The sequence below is a fragment of the Salvelinus alpinus genome, chromosome 20 (assembly GCF_045679555.1).
Source record: "Salvelinus alpinus chromosome 20, SLU_Salpinus.1, whole genome shotgun sequence".
Taxonomy (NCBI): domain Eukaryota; kingdom Metazoa; phylum Chordata; class Actinopteri; order Salmoniformes; family Salmonidae; genus Salvelinus; species Salvelinus alpinus.
Genome location: NC_092105.1, coordinates 43,447,293 through 43,463,174, shown reverse-complemented (window position 1 = coordinate 43,463,174; position 15,882 = coordinate 43,447,293). Strand labels below are relative to the sequence as shown.

General features: G+C 45.8%; 1 protein-coding gene across 5 annotated transcripts in view; it reads right to left on the bottom strand.

Moving 5' to 3' along the window:
* LOC139546945 (kalirin-like) overlaps nt 1–15,882 on the bottom strand; it is a 258,891-nt gene that overhangs the window by 124,454 nt on the left and 118,555 nt on the right. For 4 of the 5 annotated variants that reach the window (XR_011669290.1, XM_071355934.1, XM_071355937.1 and 1 more), the window contains exons 6-9: nt 15,273–15,395; nt 11,165–11,356; nt 6,304–6,435; nt 3,319–3,549 (exon numbers count right to left, since the gene is read on the bottom strand). Coding sequence is in view for 4 of the 5 variants with exons in the window: in XM_071355934.1 (XP_071212035.1) it covers nt 3,319–3,549; nt 6,304–6,435; nt 11,165–11,356; nt 15,273–15,395 (678 nt within the window). In the remaining variant the exon portion in view is untranslated. The remainder of the gene's footprint in view (nt 1–3,318; nt 3,550–6,303; nt 6,436–11,164; nt 11,357–15,272; nt 15,396–15,882) is intronic. The other variant, XM_071355935.1, reaches the window with a different exon arrangement.

Sequence of the window (15,882 nt, the reverse complement as noted above, 5' to 3'; positions counted from 1 at the left end):
CCGTCCACAAACGCAGGGCTCTCCAGAGGGTGGTGCGGTCTGTACAACGCATCACCGGGGGAAAACTACCTGCCCTCCAGGACACCTACAGCACCCGATGTCACAGGAAGGCCAAAAAGATCATCAAGGACAACAACCACCCGAGCCACTGCCTGTTCACCCCGCTACCATCCAGAAGACGAGGTCAGTACATGTGCATCAAAGCTGGGACTGAGAGACTGAAAAATAGCTTCTATCTGAAGGCAATCAGACTGTTAAACAGCCATCACTAACACAGAGAAGCTGCTGCTAACATACAGACTTGAAATCATTGGCCACTCTAACAAATCGATCACTAGTCGCTAGTCAATTACTCATCCCATATGTATATAGTGTATTTTATACCATCTATTGCATCTTGCCTATGCCGGTCGGTCATTGCTCATCCATATATTTGTATGTACATATTCCTAATCCATCCCTTTACTTAGATTTGTGTGTATTAGGTAATTGTTGTGGAATTGTGAGATTACTTGTTAGATATTGCTGCACTGTCAGAACTAGAAGCACAAGCATTTCGCTACACTCGCTACAACATCTGCTAACCCTGTGTATGTGACCAATAACATTTGATTTGATTTGGAATAGCGAGGCAGCTCCTGTTTTCTTTGTGATTTGCGGCAACTCTCTGTGGTTCTAAATCAATAGTTGTTTAGTGGTCGAAAATGTTGGAAACATTAACTTGCTTGACCCTGCGAAGGTCATGTAACTGTCTGTTACTGTACATGCAATATGCTTAGTGGACTTCACTGGACAGAGGTTGCTATCCGGGTTTTGTGATAAAACAAAGGTGTGGTTGAATTTATTCTACCACTGTGTCTTCTTATTGTCCCGGCCTTTTGGTCACAAGGCATATGAATCAACAGGTTAGAGAGCAAACAACGCAATTATCACAACACAGGTTGTAATATGGGGAGGGGGGGGGGGGGGGAGGTTTGGCTTCCCCAGTAATTTTACCCATGCACCGCTACTGATTATTAAACAGGTGCACCTTGCTGGGGACAATAGAAGGCCACCCTAAAATGTGAAGTTTTGTCACACAACATAATGCCATAGATGTCTAAAGTTTTGAGGGAGTGTGCCATTGGCATGCTTACTGCAGGAATGTCCACCATAACTGTTGCCAGATAATTTTATGTTAATTTCTCTACCATAAGCCGCCTCCAATGTTGTTTTAGATAATTTGGCAGTACGTCCAACCGGCCTCACAACCGCAGACCACACGTGTATGGTGTTGTTTGGGTGATCGATTTGCTGACGTCACCATTTTCAACAGAGTGCCCCATGGTGACGGTGTTGTTATGGTATGGGCAGGCATAAGCTACAGACAATCAACACAATTACATTTTATCCATGGCAATTTGAATGTAGAGAGATACTGTGAGATTCTGAGTCCCATTGTTGTGCTATTCATCCGCCGCCATCACCCCATGTTTCAGCATGATAATGCACGGTCCCATGTCGCAAGGATCTTTACACAATTCCTGGAAGCTTAAAATCTCCCAGTTCTTCCTTGGCCTACATACTCACCAGACATGTCACCCATTGAGCATGTTTGGGATGCTCTGGATCGACGAGTATGACAGCGTGTTCCAGTTCCCGCCAATATCCAGCAACTTCATTACTTCTTGAAGAAGAGTGGGACAACATTCCACAGGCCACAATCAACGGCCTGATCAACTCTATACAAAGGCGATGTGTCACGCTGTATGAGGCAAATGGTGGTCACACCAGATGTTGACTGGTTTTCTGATCCACATCCCTACCAACAGATGCATATCTCTATCCCAGTCATGTGAAATCCATAGATTAGGACCTAAATAATTTATTTCAATTGACTGATTTCCTTATATGAACTGTAACTCAGTAAAATCTTTGAAATTGTTGCATGTTGCGTTTTATATTTTCGTTGTGTATAGTATGGCTTAAAATGCGTCTCAACCAATGACAAGGCTTGTTTTGACTAACCCGTTGTAGAATGTCACTTAAAAGGTATCAGGAAAGACTACCCAGCCCATGCCTATGGAGGGGCTCTTCCTACCAGATCAGCTGCTTCAATGAATGGGGAGATCCATCGCATTCACTTCTTCTGTGTTTAAGCTGCATCTCAAACGACACCCTATTCCCTAAGTAGTGCACTATATAGGGGATAGGGTGCCATTTGGGATGCAGACACTACAGTAATGTTTGCCTCGATGAGGGAGCAGTGGGGTCGTTATCAGAGTGACAAAGAGGTAGGGAGAGGAGGAGATATGAGAGGAGGGGTGAGAGGGAGAGGAGAGAAGAGGTATTCACCCAAAGGGAGCCATATTGAGAAAGGAGGAAGGTGTGAGAGACGTTGAGTGACTTGACCGAGCAAGCTGATTCGCTCGCTCACTCACTCACACATACCCTATTGAGCACACACACACACACACACACACACACACACACACACACACACACACACACACACACACACACACACACACACACACACACACACACACACACACACACACACTAGCGTGTTATATTACACAGCATTGCTTTTTTAGGCCATTGAATCCATGGTAAAATGTTCCAAGATTATGCCTAGTAATTATTCATGAAGTTTGTGAGGTAAGTGAGGCTTGAGTCAACAGTGCTCCAGTGTCCCTGGTGGATTGGTTCTGCATGGTTTGGCTTTTGGCTGATCAGAGGTCAGATCTTGATTTGGCTCAGAGACTTGGCTCAGTGCTGCTGTTGGAATTATTAGTGTAATGTATGGGGAATAGGGTGGAATTTGGGACACACCCCCAGTCTGTGCAGCTTTCTCTCTCTCTCCGTTCTACAAAATGGCTAATGCAAGGTATACTAACTGTACTTCTGGGCACTTTTCCAAGCAAAAAATATTAGAGGAAAAGTACAGACAACTGTTGACAAATCTCCTCTTTCTTCACGCTGCTCGTTTGAAATATGGATTCCTTTTACAAACCAGAGAGCCAAACAGTGGGATGTAAAGATTTTGCTGCAGTAAAATGCAGTATCATGAACTGTGTTTTCTAAAACGGGTAAAAAAATAAAAATAAAAAAAAGACATTGAGATTGACACCATGGCCTACTAACCCTCGTACTGTTACTAAACTAGAATTGACACAGGCTGAATCCTTTATCTCCATAACTCCCACGACCCTGACAAGAGACTGAAGAGGTGGTGCCCAAACAGATGCCTGAAGATACAGCCTTCCATTTACACGTGTCCTAATCCCTACAGTGCACTACGTTCATGTGTGTGTGCCCGCGCATGCCGACAATTACCTGTTGGACGTCCTGTTGGAACACACAGAGCTGTAGCCTCTGGTGCAGGCGGACCTTGCGGTGCTGCCAGATGCTCTCCAGGCGTCTCTGGTGGTGCAGGACCTCGTGGACCACGTCCAGGATACAGTGGACCGCCTTGGAGTAGTTGGCTGTGGCCGTCAGAGACTCCGAGTTCCCTGGGCTCAGTGGTCTCTGGAGGACATCCAGCAGGGCCTTGCCATCCTGACTGACCTGGTGACAGAGAGGGACATGACATTAGGAGAGTTACTGAAACAGAAATCTTGGTTGGAGGCTTCACGGATTTCTTGTATATTCCATATTCCTTGAATCCAGGAATCGTCCAACTGGGATTTATGGAAAACCTGGGAATTTAGGGAAAGTTTCCGCCCTTTAGCAACTTTGTATCTGCATTAAATAACAAAGATTTGACTGAAAATATGCATATTGAAGCCGGTCATGTCAGTCAAATCTTTGTTTCATTATATGGAAAGAAAAAGCGAAGGAAAATAAGGATTTTTTAATGTCAGTTCCTTTGCTAATCATCTCTCTTCTGATCAAATCCAGTCCTGGCCTGTTCTAGCTGTCCATGTATGATACTAAATCAAGCCGTGCAGAGCTGTAATTTCATTTCCAATGCAAATTACTAAATGATATGCAATTTGGGTGCATGGGGATGGGTATTGTTTTCGTCATCTGTGGCACAATATGGAACAGAAAAGTCAACCCTTTCTTTTTTGGGGTTCAAACCAGAGACGTTTATAGCGACCTTTTCAGAGATGACACCAAAATAAAACAAACAAGCACACAAACCTATCATCACACGGGATCTGCTGTGGGAAGTCAATCTGACTTGGATGGACAGTGGTCCACGTATTACAGGCCATGTGTCACAAGGTGCAAATCAGCTGGATTTAATGTGGTGGGAAAAGGTCCTATTTGATGCAAAACTGTAGGTACAATACATAAACATAGTCGAAGGTAAAAATGGTCCTGATAGAGTTACAGTATGTGTCTGGTCAGGTTTGATTGAAGGACTTACATTTAATTTAAGAGCAATATTTCAAAGCAATGTTCAGCGTACATCCATGTTTAGATTGTTTACGATAATGTTTAGATAACTTATGATGGTCTTTGAAAAACCAAAACCTCATGCCATCCTTGAAAAGATATAAAAGGGTCATTACCACTGTGGGAATTGTCCTTGTGGTGGGATCTTAAACAAACAAAGAATGCCACTATAAACCAGATCTTCAGTTAGTGTACGACTGCTATTCCACTCCTAACGTAACATACAGTTGAAGTCAGAAGTTTACATACACTTAGGTTGGAGTCATTAAAAGTTGTTTTTCAACCACTCCACACAGTTCTTGTTAACAAACTATAGTTTTGGCAAGTCGGTTAGGACGTCTACTTTGTGCATGACACAAGTCATTTTTCCAACAATTGTTTACAGACAGATTATTTCACTTATAATTCACTTTACATTTACATACACACAAGTTGACTGTGCCTTTTAAACAGCTTGGAAAATTACAGAAAATGATGTCATGGCTTTAGAAGCTTCTGATAGGCTAATTGAGTCAATTGGAGGTGTACCTGTGGATGTATTTCAAGGCTTACCTTCAAACTCAGTGCCTCTTTGCTTGACATCATGGGAAAATCAAAAGAAATCTGCCAAGACCTCAGAAAAAAAATTGTAGACAGCCACAAGTCTGGTTCATCCTTGGGAGCAATTTCCAAAGGCATGAAGGTACCACATTCATCTGTACAAACAATAGTACGCAAGTATAAACACCATGTGACTACGCAGCCGTCATACCGCTCAGGAAGGAGACGATTTCTGTCTCCTAGAGATGAACGTACTTTGGTGCGAAAAGTGCAAATCAATCCCAGAACAACAGCAAAGGACCTTGTGAAGATGCTGGAAGAAACAGGTACAAAAGTATCTATAGCCACAGTAAAACGAGTCCTATATTGACATAACCTGAAAGGCTGCTCAACAAGGAAGAAGACACTGCTCCAAAACCGCCATAAAAAAGCCAGACTACGGTTTGCAACTCCACATGGGGACAAAGATCGTACTTTTTGGAGAAATGTCCTCTGGTCTGATGAAACAAAAATAGAACTGTTTGGCCATAATGACCATCGTTATGTTTGGAGGAAAAAGGGGGATGCTTGCAAGCCGAAGAATACCATCCCAACCGTGCTTTGCTGTGGTGCACTGCGGTGCACTTCACAAAATAGATGGCATCATGATGATGGGAAATTCTGTGGATATATTGAAGCAACATCTCAAAACATCAGTCAGGAAGTTAAAGCTTGGTCGCAAATGGGTCTTCCAAATGGACAATGACCCCAAGCATACTTCCAAAGTTGTAGCAAAATGGCTTAAGGACAACAAAGTCAAGGTATTGGAGTGGCCATCACAAAGCCCTGACCTCAATCTCATAGAACATTTGTGAGCAGAACTGAAAAGGCGTGTGCGAGCAAGGAGGCCTACAAACCTGACTCAGTTACACCAGCTCTGTCAAGAGGAATGGGACAAAATGCCCCCAACTTATTGTGGGAAGCTTGTGGAAGGCTACCCGAAACGTTTGACCCAAGTTCAACAATTTAAAGGCAATGCTACCCAAATACTAATTGAGTGTATGTAAACTTCTGACCCACTGGGAATGTGGGTCAAGCTGAAATAAATCATTCTCTCTACTATTATTCTGACATTTCACATTCTTAAAATAAAGTGGTGATCCTAACTGACCTAAGACAGGGACTTTTTACTCTGATTAAATGTCAGTAATAGTGGAAAAACTGAGTGTAAATGTATTTGGCTAAGGCGTTTGTAAACTTCCGACTTCAATTGTATCATATTAAATGGAGGGACACCAAAACATCCCAAATCATACAAATGGCCTTGAGACCAGGTTGCACTATCAACCAGTGTTGAGTTAGTGCTGTAGCTGAGTCAGTGTTGCGAGGGTGTCTCACCTCGGTGTAGGCCTGGGTCACCTGTTCATAGAGGGTCTGGTGGTGGTGGATGGCCAGCTCCAGGTCCTGCATCTCCGAGGGCAGCCCCCCTTCACTGCATATCTTGCACCAGGCCTCCACCCCAGCCAGGAACTGCATGGACACAGGCCAGGAGACATATTCACACAACAGAACAGAGACAAATAGACCAATCAACAGAGCAATGTGAGTCATTTCGTAGACAGAGACGGGAAGAGAGAAGGCAGGGAGGAAGGCAGACCAGGGGGGAGGCAGGGAGGGAGGCAGGGAGGGAGGCAGGGAGGAAGGACGGTATGGAGGCAGACAAGGCATCTTTACAAGAGGCTGAGGTAACCCTGGATCATTGGCTAAGTGCTTTCTGACAGGCAGCAGTACCCTCCCCCCCTGTGCACACCTGAAGCCCCAAACACTCAGCATCATTTATCGCCCTCCAGGTTCCCTTGGAGAGTTCATCAATGAGCTTGACGCCCTGATAAGTTCCTTTCCTGAGGATGGCTCACCTCTCACAGTTCTGGGTGACTTTAACCTCCCCACGTCTACCTTTGACTCATTCCTCTCTGCCTCCTTCTTTCCACTCCTCTCCTCTTTTGACCTCACCCTCTCACCTTCCCCCCCTACTCACAAGGCAGGCAATACGCTTGACCTCATCTTTACTAGATGCTGTTCTTCCACTAATCTCATTGCAACTCCCCTCCAAGTCTCCGACCACTACCTTGTATCCTTTTCCCTCTCGCTCTCATCCAACACTTCCCACACTGCCCCTACTCGGATGGTATCGCGCCGTCCCAACCTTCGCTCTCTCTCCCCCGCTACTCTCTCCTCTTCCATCCTATCATCTCTTCCCTCTGCTCAAACCTTCTCCAACCTATCTCCTGATTCTGCCTCCTCAACCCTCCTCTCCTCCCTTTCTGCATCCTTTGACTCTCTATGTCCCCTATCCTCCAGGCCGGCTCGGTCCTCCCCTCCTGCTCCGTGGCTCGACGACTCATTGCGAGCTCACAGAACAGGGCTCCGGGCAGCCGAGCGGAAATGGAGGAAAACTCGCCTCCCTGCGGACCTGGCATCCTTTCACTCCCTCCTCTCTACATTCTCCTCTTCTGTCTCTGCTGCTAAAGCCAATTTCTACCACTCTAAATTCCAAGCATCTGCCTCTAACCCTAGGAAGCTCTTTGCCACCTTCTCCTCCCTCCTGAATCCTCCTCCCCCTCCTCCCCCCTCCTCCCTCTCTGCTGATGACTTCGTCAACCATTTTGAAAAGAAGGTCGACGACATCCGATCCTCGTTTGCTAAGTCAAACGACACCGCTGGTTCTGCTCACACTGCCCTACCCTGTGCTTTGACCTCTTTCTCCCCTCTCTCTCCAGATGAAATCTCGCGTCTTGTGACGGCCGGCCGCCCAACAACCTGCCCGCTTGACCCTATCCCCTCCTCTCTTCTCCAGACCATTTCCGGAGACCTTCTCCCTTACCTCACCTCGCTCATCAACTCATCCTTGACCGCTGGCTACGTCCCTTCCGTCTTCAAGAGAGCGAGAGTTGCACCCCTTCTGAAAAAACCTACACTCGATCCCTCCGATGTCAACAACTACAGACCAGTATCCCTTCTTTCTTTTCTCTCCAAAACTCTTGAACGTGCCGTCCTTGGCCAGCTCTCCTGCTATCTCTCTCAGAATGACCTTCTTGATCCAAATCAGTCAGGTTTCAAGACTAGTCATTCAACTGAGACTGCTCTTCTCTGTGTCACGGAGGCGCTCCGCACTGCTAAAGCTAACTCTCTCTCCTCTGCTCTCATCCTTCTAGACCTATCGGCTGCCTTTGATACTGTGAACCATCAGATCCTCCTCTCCACCCTCTCCGAGCTGGGCATCTCCGGCGCGGCCCACGCTTGGATTGCGTCCTACCTGACAGGTCGCTCCTACCAGGTGGCGTGGCGAGAATCTGTCTCCGCACCACGTGCTCTCACCACTGGTGTCCCCCAGGGCTCTGTTCTAGGCCCTCTCCTATTCTCGCTATACACCAAGTCACTTGGCTCTGTCATATCCTCACATGGTCTCTCCTATCATTGCTATGCAGACGACACACAATTAATCTTCTCCTTTCCCCCCTCTGATAACCAGGTGGTGAATCGCATCTCTGCATGTCTGGCAGATATATCAGTGTGGATGACGGATCACCACCTCAAGCTGAACCTCGGCAAGACGGAGCTGCTCTTCCTCCCGGGGAAGGACTGCCCGTTCCATGATCTCGCCATCACGGTTGACAACTCCATTGTGTCCTCCTCCCAGAGTGCTAAGAACCTTGGCGTGATCCTGGACAACACCCTGTCGTTCTCAACTAACATCAAGGCGGTGACCCGTTCCTGTAGGTTCATGCTCTACAACATTCGCAGAGTACGACCCTGCCTCACGCAGGAAGCGGCGCAGGTCCTAATCCAGGCACTTGTCATCTCCCGTCTGGATTACTGCAACTCGCTGTTGGCTGGGCTCCCTGCCTGTGCCATTAAACCCCTACAACTCATCCAGAACGCCGCAGCCCGTCTGGTGTTCAACTTTCCCAAGTTCTCTCACGTCACCCCGCTCCTCCGCTCTCTCCACTGGCTTCCAGTTGAAGCTCGCATCCGCTACAAGACCATGGTGCTTGCCTACGGAGCTGTGAGGGGAACGGCACCTCCGTACCTTCAGGCTCTGATCAGGCCCTACACCCAAACAAGGGCACTGCGTTCATCCACCTCTGGCCTGCTCGCCTCCCTACCTCTGAGGAAGTACAGTTCCCGCTCAGCCCAGTCAAAACTGTTCGCTGCTCTGGCACCCCAATGGTGGAACAAACTCCCTCACGACGCCAGGTCAGCGGAGTCAATCACCACCTTCCGGAGACACCTGAAACCCCACCTCTTTAAGGAATACCTAGGATAGGATAAAGTAATCCTTCTAACCCCCCCCCCCTTAAAAGAGTTAGATGCACTATTGTAAAGTGGTTGTTCCACTGGATATCATAAGGTGAATGCACCAATTTGTAAGTCGCTCTGGATAAGAGCGTCTGCTAAATGACTTAAATGTAAATCATAGTAGCTGCTGCCAAGGCAACGCAGGTCTATCTTAACTACCTCTACACAGCAACAGGCAGCAGCCGACATTCCAATCTCTCTCAGATGGCCTGTGGGCTGAAGTCTGACTTCAGGGATGGTGATATCTTGAGATTTCATGCAAATCTCCCTTTCACATCAATACGTGCTTTACACAAAGGTCTGAGTTACGTGCTCAGACTTCAAGTTAGGATTCAGAAATTATTCAGACCCCTTGACTTTTACCACATTTTGTGGTGTTATCGCCTGAATTTAAATGTTATTAAATGTAGATTTGTCTGACAATGGCTTACACACAATACCACATAATGTCCAAGTGGAATTATATGTTTCGAAATGTTTTGAAATGAATAAAAATGAAAAGCTGTAATGTCTTGAGTCAATAAGTATTCAACCCCTTTGTTATGGCAAGCCTAAATAAATTCAGGAGTAAACATTTGCTTAACAAGTCAAATAATAAGTTGCATGGACTCACTCTGTGTGCAATAATAGTGTTTAACATGATTTTTTAATGACTACCTCGTCTCTCTACAACACACATACAATTATCTGTAAGGTCCCTCAGTTGAGCAGTGAATTTCAAACACAGATTCAACCACAAAGACCAGTGCGGTTTTATAATGCCTCGCAAAGAAGGGCACCTATTGGTAGATGGGTAAAAAAAAAGCAGACAATGAATATCCCTTTGAGCATGGTGAAGTTATTAATTACACTTTGGATGGTGCATCAATACACCCAATCACTACAAAGATACAGGCGTCCTTCCTAACCTATTTGCCTTAGAGGAAGGAAACCGCTCAGGGATTTCACCGTGAGGCTAATGGTGACTTTAAAACAGTTACAGAGTTTAATGGCTGTGATAGGAGAAAACGGAGGATGGAACAACAACTGTGTTACTCCACAATACTAAACTAATTGACAGAGTGAAAAGAAGGAATCCTGTACATAATAAAAATATTTCGAAACATGCATCCTGTTTGCAACAAGGCACTAAAGTAATACTGTAAAAAAAAAAATTGGTCCTGAATACAAAGTGTTGTGTTTGGAGAGAATCCACTACAACACATTACTGAGTACCACTCTCCATATGTTCAAGCATAGTGGTGGCTGCATGATGTTATGGGTATGCTTGTATTCGTTAAGGACCGGGGAGTTTTTCTGGATTAAAAAAAATATGGAATGGAGCTAAACACAGGCAAAATGCTAGGAAAACTTGGTTCAGTCTGCATTCCACCACACTGGGAGATTAATTCACCTTTCAGCAGGACAATAACCTGAAACACAAGGCCAAATCTACACTGGAGTCGCTTACCAAGTAGACAGTGAATGTACCTGAGTGGCCGAGTTACAGTTTGGACTTAAATCTGCTTGAAAATCTATGGCAAGACTCGAAAATGGTTGCCTACCAATGATCAACAACCAATTTGACAGAGCTTGAAGAATGTTGAATGTTGTACATGCCAGGTGGCCGAAGCTCTCTGAGCCTTAACCAGAAAGACTCACAGCTGTAATCGCTGCCAAAGGTGATTCTAACATGTATTGACTCAGATATTTCTGTATTTCATTTTCAATACCTTTGCAAAAATGTTTAAAAACATGTTTCACTTTGTCATTATGGTGTATTGTGTGTAGATGGGTAAGGGGGAAATCTATTTCATTTTAAAAAAAATTCAGGCTGTAACACAACATAATGTGCAATACTTTCTGAAGGCACTGTGACAGAGTGACAACAGCAAGGGGTTTCAGCCTACTGTCACCGTACCTGTTCCGACTTCTGGTGGAAGACGGCCGACATGGCCAGGATGGTGCTGCGTTCGTCCAGGGCGGCGGCGAAGCTCTTCCACTCCTGGTCCAGCTGGGCCGAGATCTGTTTGATCTGCTGCGAGGCGTAGTGGCCCGCCTCCGACAGCCGGGTCGCCACCGACATGATCCGGTTGATGTTCACATAGGCGTTCTGCACAGAGGGGAGGGACACACGTGAAGAAGATATTATATAGTATGGGGAAAGATTCTGGGTTTATTTAATTCAATTTAAGATAAAACAGTATTTGATTTAATTCAGGATATATTGACATTTATTAACGTAGAACTGACTGAAACAACGTAGACAAACTGTGTAGGGCTTGGTCTCTGTGGCATGTCTAGCTATACCTAGTGGTGTCGTATCACTTGATAGCCAAACACGCAATGATACACCTGAACATGACACAGACATGACACGTGAGCCAGCCCGCCGCGAAGTGATGGTGTAGAGCTTAGCGACAACAAGCGTGACAGAATTCTGCAGCTTTCAGTGAATCTCTCTCTCTCTGGCAGGCCACCCCTGATGTCTCTGACACACACACACACACGTTCTTTACTGCCATCTGGCTCTGTAGTTCCCAAAACCCATCCCCCTTCCTTCCCCACTATGGGAGTCTCATCATCTCTGGCCGCTTTAGGCCCATCCATTTATCAGCTTCACATGATGCACCCACCGTGGGCTTTATTTACCGCTAACCTGATTAGAACTGCTAATGAAGCCATCAAAACGAACAGCTCGTAGGTTTAAAGCAGGGCTTAATGAACTATGCTCAGACATGGTTGCTGCATGCTGAGCACGCTGAGCCAAGACTCACGCTAAAACATAATAACAGTATGAGTCGGGAGTCTGTATGAGCAGAGAGCAGAGAGAGGGATAACGAGAAGGAGCGATAGAGAAAGAGAGAGAGTGGAGGGGAGTGGAGAGAGAGCGGAAGTGGGGAGAGAGAGACAAGGGGGGAGAGAGTGGAGAGCAGAGAGAGAGAGAGTGGAGAAAGAGAGAGAAAGAGAGAGCGAGGTTCTTCAGTGAGAGCCAAAATGCCTCTTTGTGTGTCAGTGGTTTTTGGCCAGTGTGGTTCTGTTCTGTGCCTGTGTCTGTTTACCCCCTCTGACGACTGCTGTGTGCAGCCCAGCCCAGCCCAGCAGCAGGCTGATGGAGACACAGCAGGCTGTGAGGACTGGAGAGGAGGGAGCACACACAGCCACACACAAAGACACACACATGCTGCTGTGAAGGGCCTCCTGTGTGTGTGTCTGCACATCGGTGCCAAACACGAATAACTCAACAGGCCTGCTCCCGAATACACACAGAGCTGGGGATTTGGGGACAGATGATTCTCTCCAATGATTACTGGAGGAGATGGCAGAGGATCTCACCATACTGCCCAGCGTTACTATGCCATTTAAATGTGCATGTGTGCGCATGCCGTGTGAGACTCTTGGTTTGTGTTTCGGTACATAAATAGCTTGATTTCTCATCCAAATAGTATCAGACATGTCTCCAGAGCAAAACTGCAGTAGAGGTCATTGCCTACTGTAAGGTGTATCCCCAATAGGCACCCTATTCCCTATTTAGGCCCATAGGGCTCAAATCAAATCAACCAAATCAAATGCTATTCTTCACACGCTTCGTAAACAACAGGTGTGGACTAAGATGCTTACTTACGGGACCTTCCCACAATGCAAAGAGGAAGAAGATGGGGAAATAATCGAAAAGTAAAACACACGATAACGATAACTATAGACATGGGGTACCGGTAGAGTCGATGTGCAGGGTTACGTGGTAACTGAGGTAGATATGTACATATGTAACTAGCAAGTAAAGGGACCAATCAAAAGTAGCGCACTATATAGGGAATAGGGTGCCGTTTGGGACTTAACCCTGACAGTTATTATAATGGCAGTGTTACTGGTGAGGCTAACCAGAGGAAATAAAATCAACACTGAGGAAGTACCCTGCTGTTACAGCAGAGCGATAATAATCAGAGTATGTGTGTTTATATTTAAAACTCAATTCTGCTCTCCACCGCCAGTGGCCTGTACTATATCAACGATAGCTGTCAACTGGGGGAGTACGTTTTTTTGTTTTTTTACAACCCTCTTGTTTGTAAAATACTAATCCAGTAATTGAAAGGCCTTTTGACCCCATCCTAGAACATGTCTTTCAATAATTAAACTCTTTCTCATACAAAGTGAAATCCCTGAGGCATGACTCAAGGACCATTGACATCATCCATATTATTAGATCCCCCGTCCCCGTGCACCACAGAAAGTCCTCACCAACCATATAGTCCTCACAAACCACAGATAGTCCTCACACACCATATAGTCCTTCTATATTGTGTAGGTCACACACACCACAGTCACACACCATAGACTGTCCTCACATACCACATAGTACCCACAAACCACATCATCCCCAAGCACCATATAGTCCTCACACACCACAGACCGTCCTCACACACCACAGACCGTCCTTACACACCACAGACAGTCCTCACACACCACAGACAGTCCTCACACACCGCTGACAGTTCTTACACACCACTGACAGTCCTCACACACCACAAACAGTCCTCACACACCACAGACCGTCCTTACACACCACAGACAGTCCTCACACACCACTGACAGTTCTCGTTCAAATATTTTTTATTGAACACATACAAGAATGGTGTATCGGTATAAAAGCCAGGTATACAGTTCTTATCTATACATAAAATAGCAGACAGAAACAAAAAGACCCAGGGTTCCGGGTACAAAACAAATATTACAAAACAAGACATACAGAACATGGACAGGTATAAAGAAAGAGGGTAGGTGTCCCCCCTTACCCCTCCCCCCCTTTATCCCTCCCCCCCTTCTTCCCCCCCTTTATCCCTACCCCTTATTACCCTCCCCACTGCTCGGGTGGTGGTGCCAGCACACGCTGACCAAAGGTGGATTAAAATATTACAATTGAGAGTGCGTTAAAAAGTACAAATTCACAGCGCCACATGGTCTAAGTAGTAGAGGAAAGGCTGCCAGATTTGATCAAATGTTGATAATTTATTGTTCAGAATATATCTAATTCTTTCTAAGTGTACAGTGTTTGCCAATTCGCTGAGCCATAATTTGGTAGTGGGCGCTTCCCTCTTTTTCCAAAACAACAAGATTAATTTTTTTGCCGAAATGAGACTGTAAGAGTCACCACTGACAGTTCTTACACACCGCTGACAGTTCTTACACACCACTGACAGTTCTTACACACCACAAACAGTCCTCACACACCACTGACAGTTCTTACACACCGCTGACAGTTCTTACACACCACTGACAGTCCTCACACACCACAAACAGTCCTCACACACCGCTGACAGTTCTTACACACCACTGACAGTCCTCACACACCACAAACAGTCCTCACACACCACAAACAGTCCTCACACACCACAAACAGTCCTCACACACCGCTGACAGTTCTTACACACCACTGACAGTTCTTACACACCACTGACAGTCCTCACACACCACAAACAGTCCTCACACACCACTGACAGACCTCACACACCACAAATAGTCCTCACACACTACTGATAGTTCTCAAACACCACTGACAGTCCTCATTCACCACTGACAGTCCTCACATATCACTGACAGTCCTCACATATCACTGACAGTCCTCACATATCACTGACAGTCCTCACATATCACTGACAGTCCTCACATATAACTGACAGTCCTCACATATCACTGACAGTCCTCACATATCACTGACAGTCCTCACATATCACTGACAGTCCTCACATATCACTGACAGTCCTCACATACCGCTGACCGTCCTCACATATCACTGACAGTCCTCACATATCACTGACAGTCCTCACATATCACTGACAGTCCTCACATATCGCTGACCGTCCTCACATATCACTGACAGTCCTCACATATAACTGACAGTCCTCACATATCACTGACAGTCCTCACATATCACTGACAGTCCTCACATATCACTGACAGTCCTCACATATCGCTGACCGTCCTCACATATCACTGACAGTCCTCACATATCACTGACAGTCCTCACATACCATAGAATTCATGGCAAAGTGATTGTGCTGCGTCTGGAGGTCCACGGCGTGCTGGTAGCTGACTCCGATCTCTGTGTGGCTCTGTAGGAACACTTCCTTATTGTGACTGATCCAGTCAAACATCTATGGTGGGAACACAGAACAAATACATGAGATTGGTTACGTTACTGGTTGGGTTACTAGTCCCGTGTGGCCCAGTTGGTCCTGTGTGGCCCAGCATGGAGCTTGCAACACCAGCATTGTGGTTCCGATTCCTGCTGGGGCCACCCATACACAAATGAAAGCACGCATATAAATGGCACATACTTGGCATAATATATATATATATATTAGACATTCCCATTGATAGTTTAGGACAGCAGACACAATATATTTATTTTTGTTTTTTGTGTGGACTGGATAAAGAGGAAAGATATAGAAGAGGGCTGTACTTGAACCCATGCCTCAGCAGTATATATGTGTTCCAGAGGCAGCGGTCTAGACCACTAGACCACCCTAAGCCACAGCAGAGAAACATTCTAGTCATTACATGATCCTATAGTCCTCTCCTTGGTATTAATAATACACTATTGATCAGATTTAATCAAATGCAGCCATCTCTCTTTAAAAT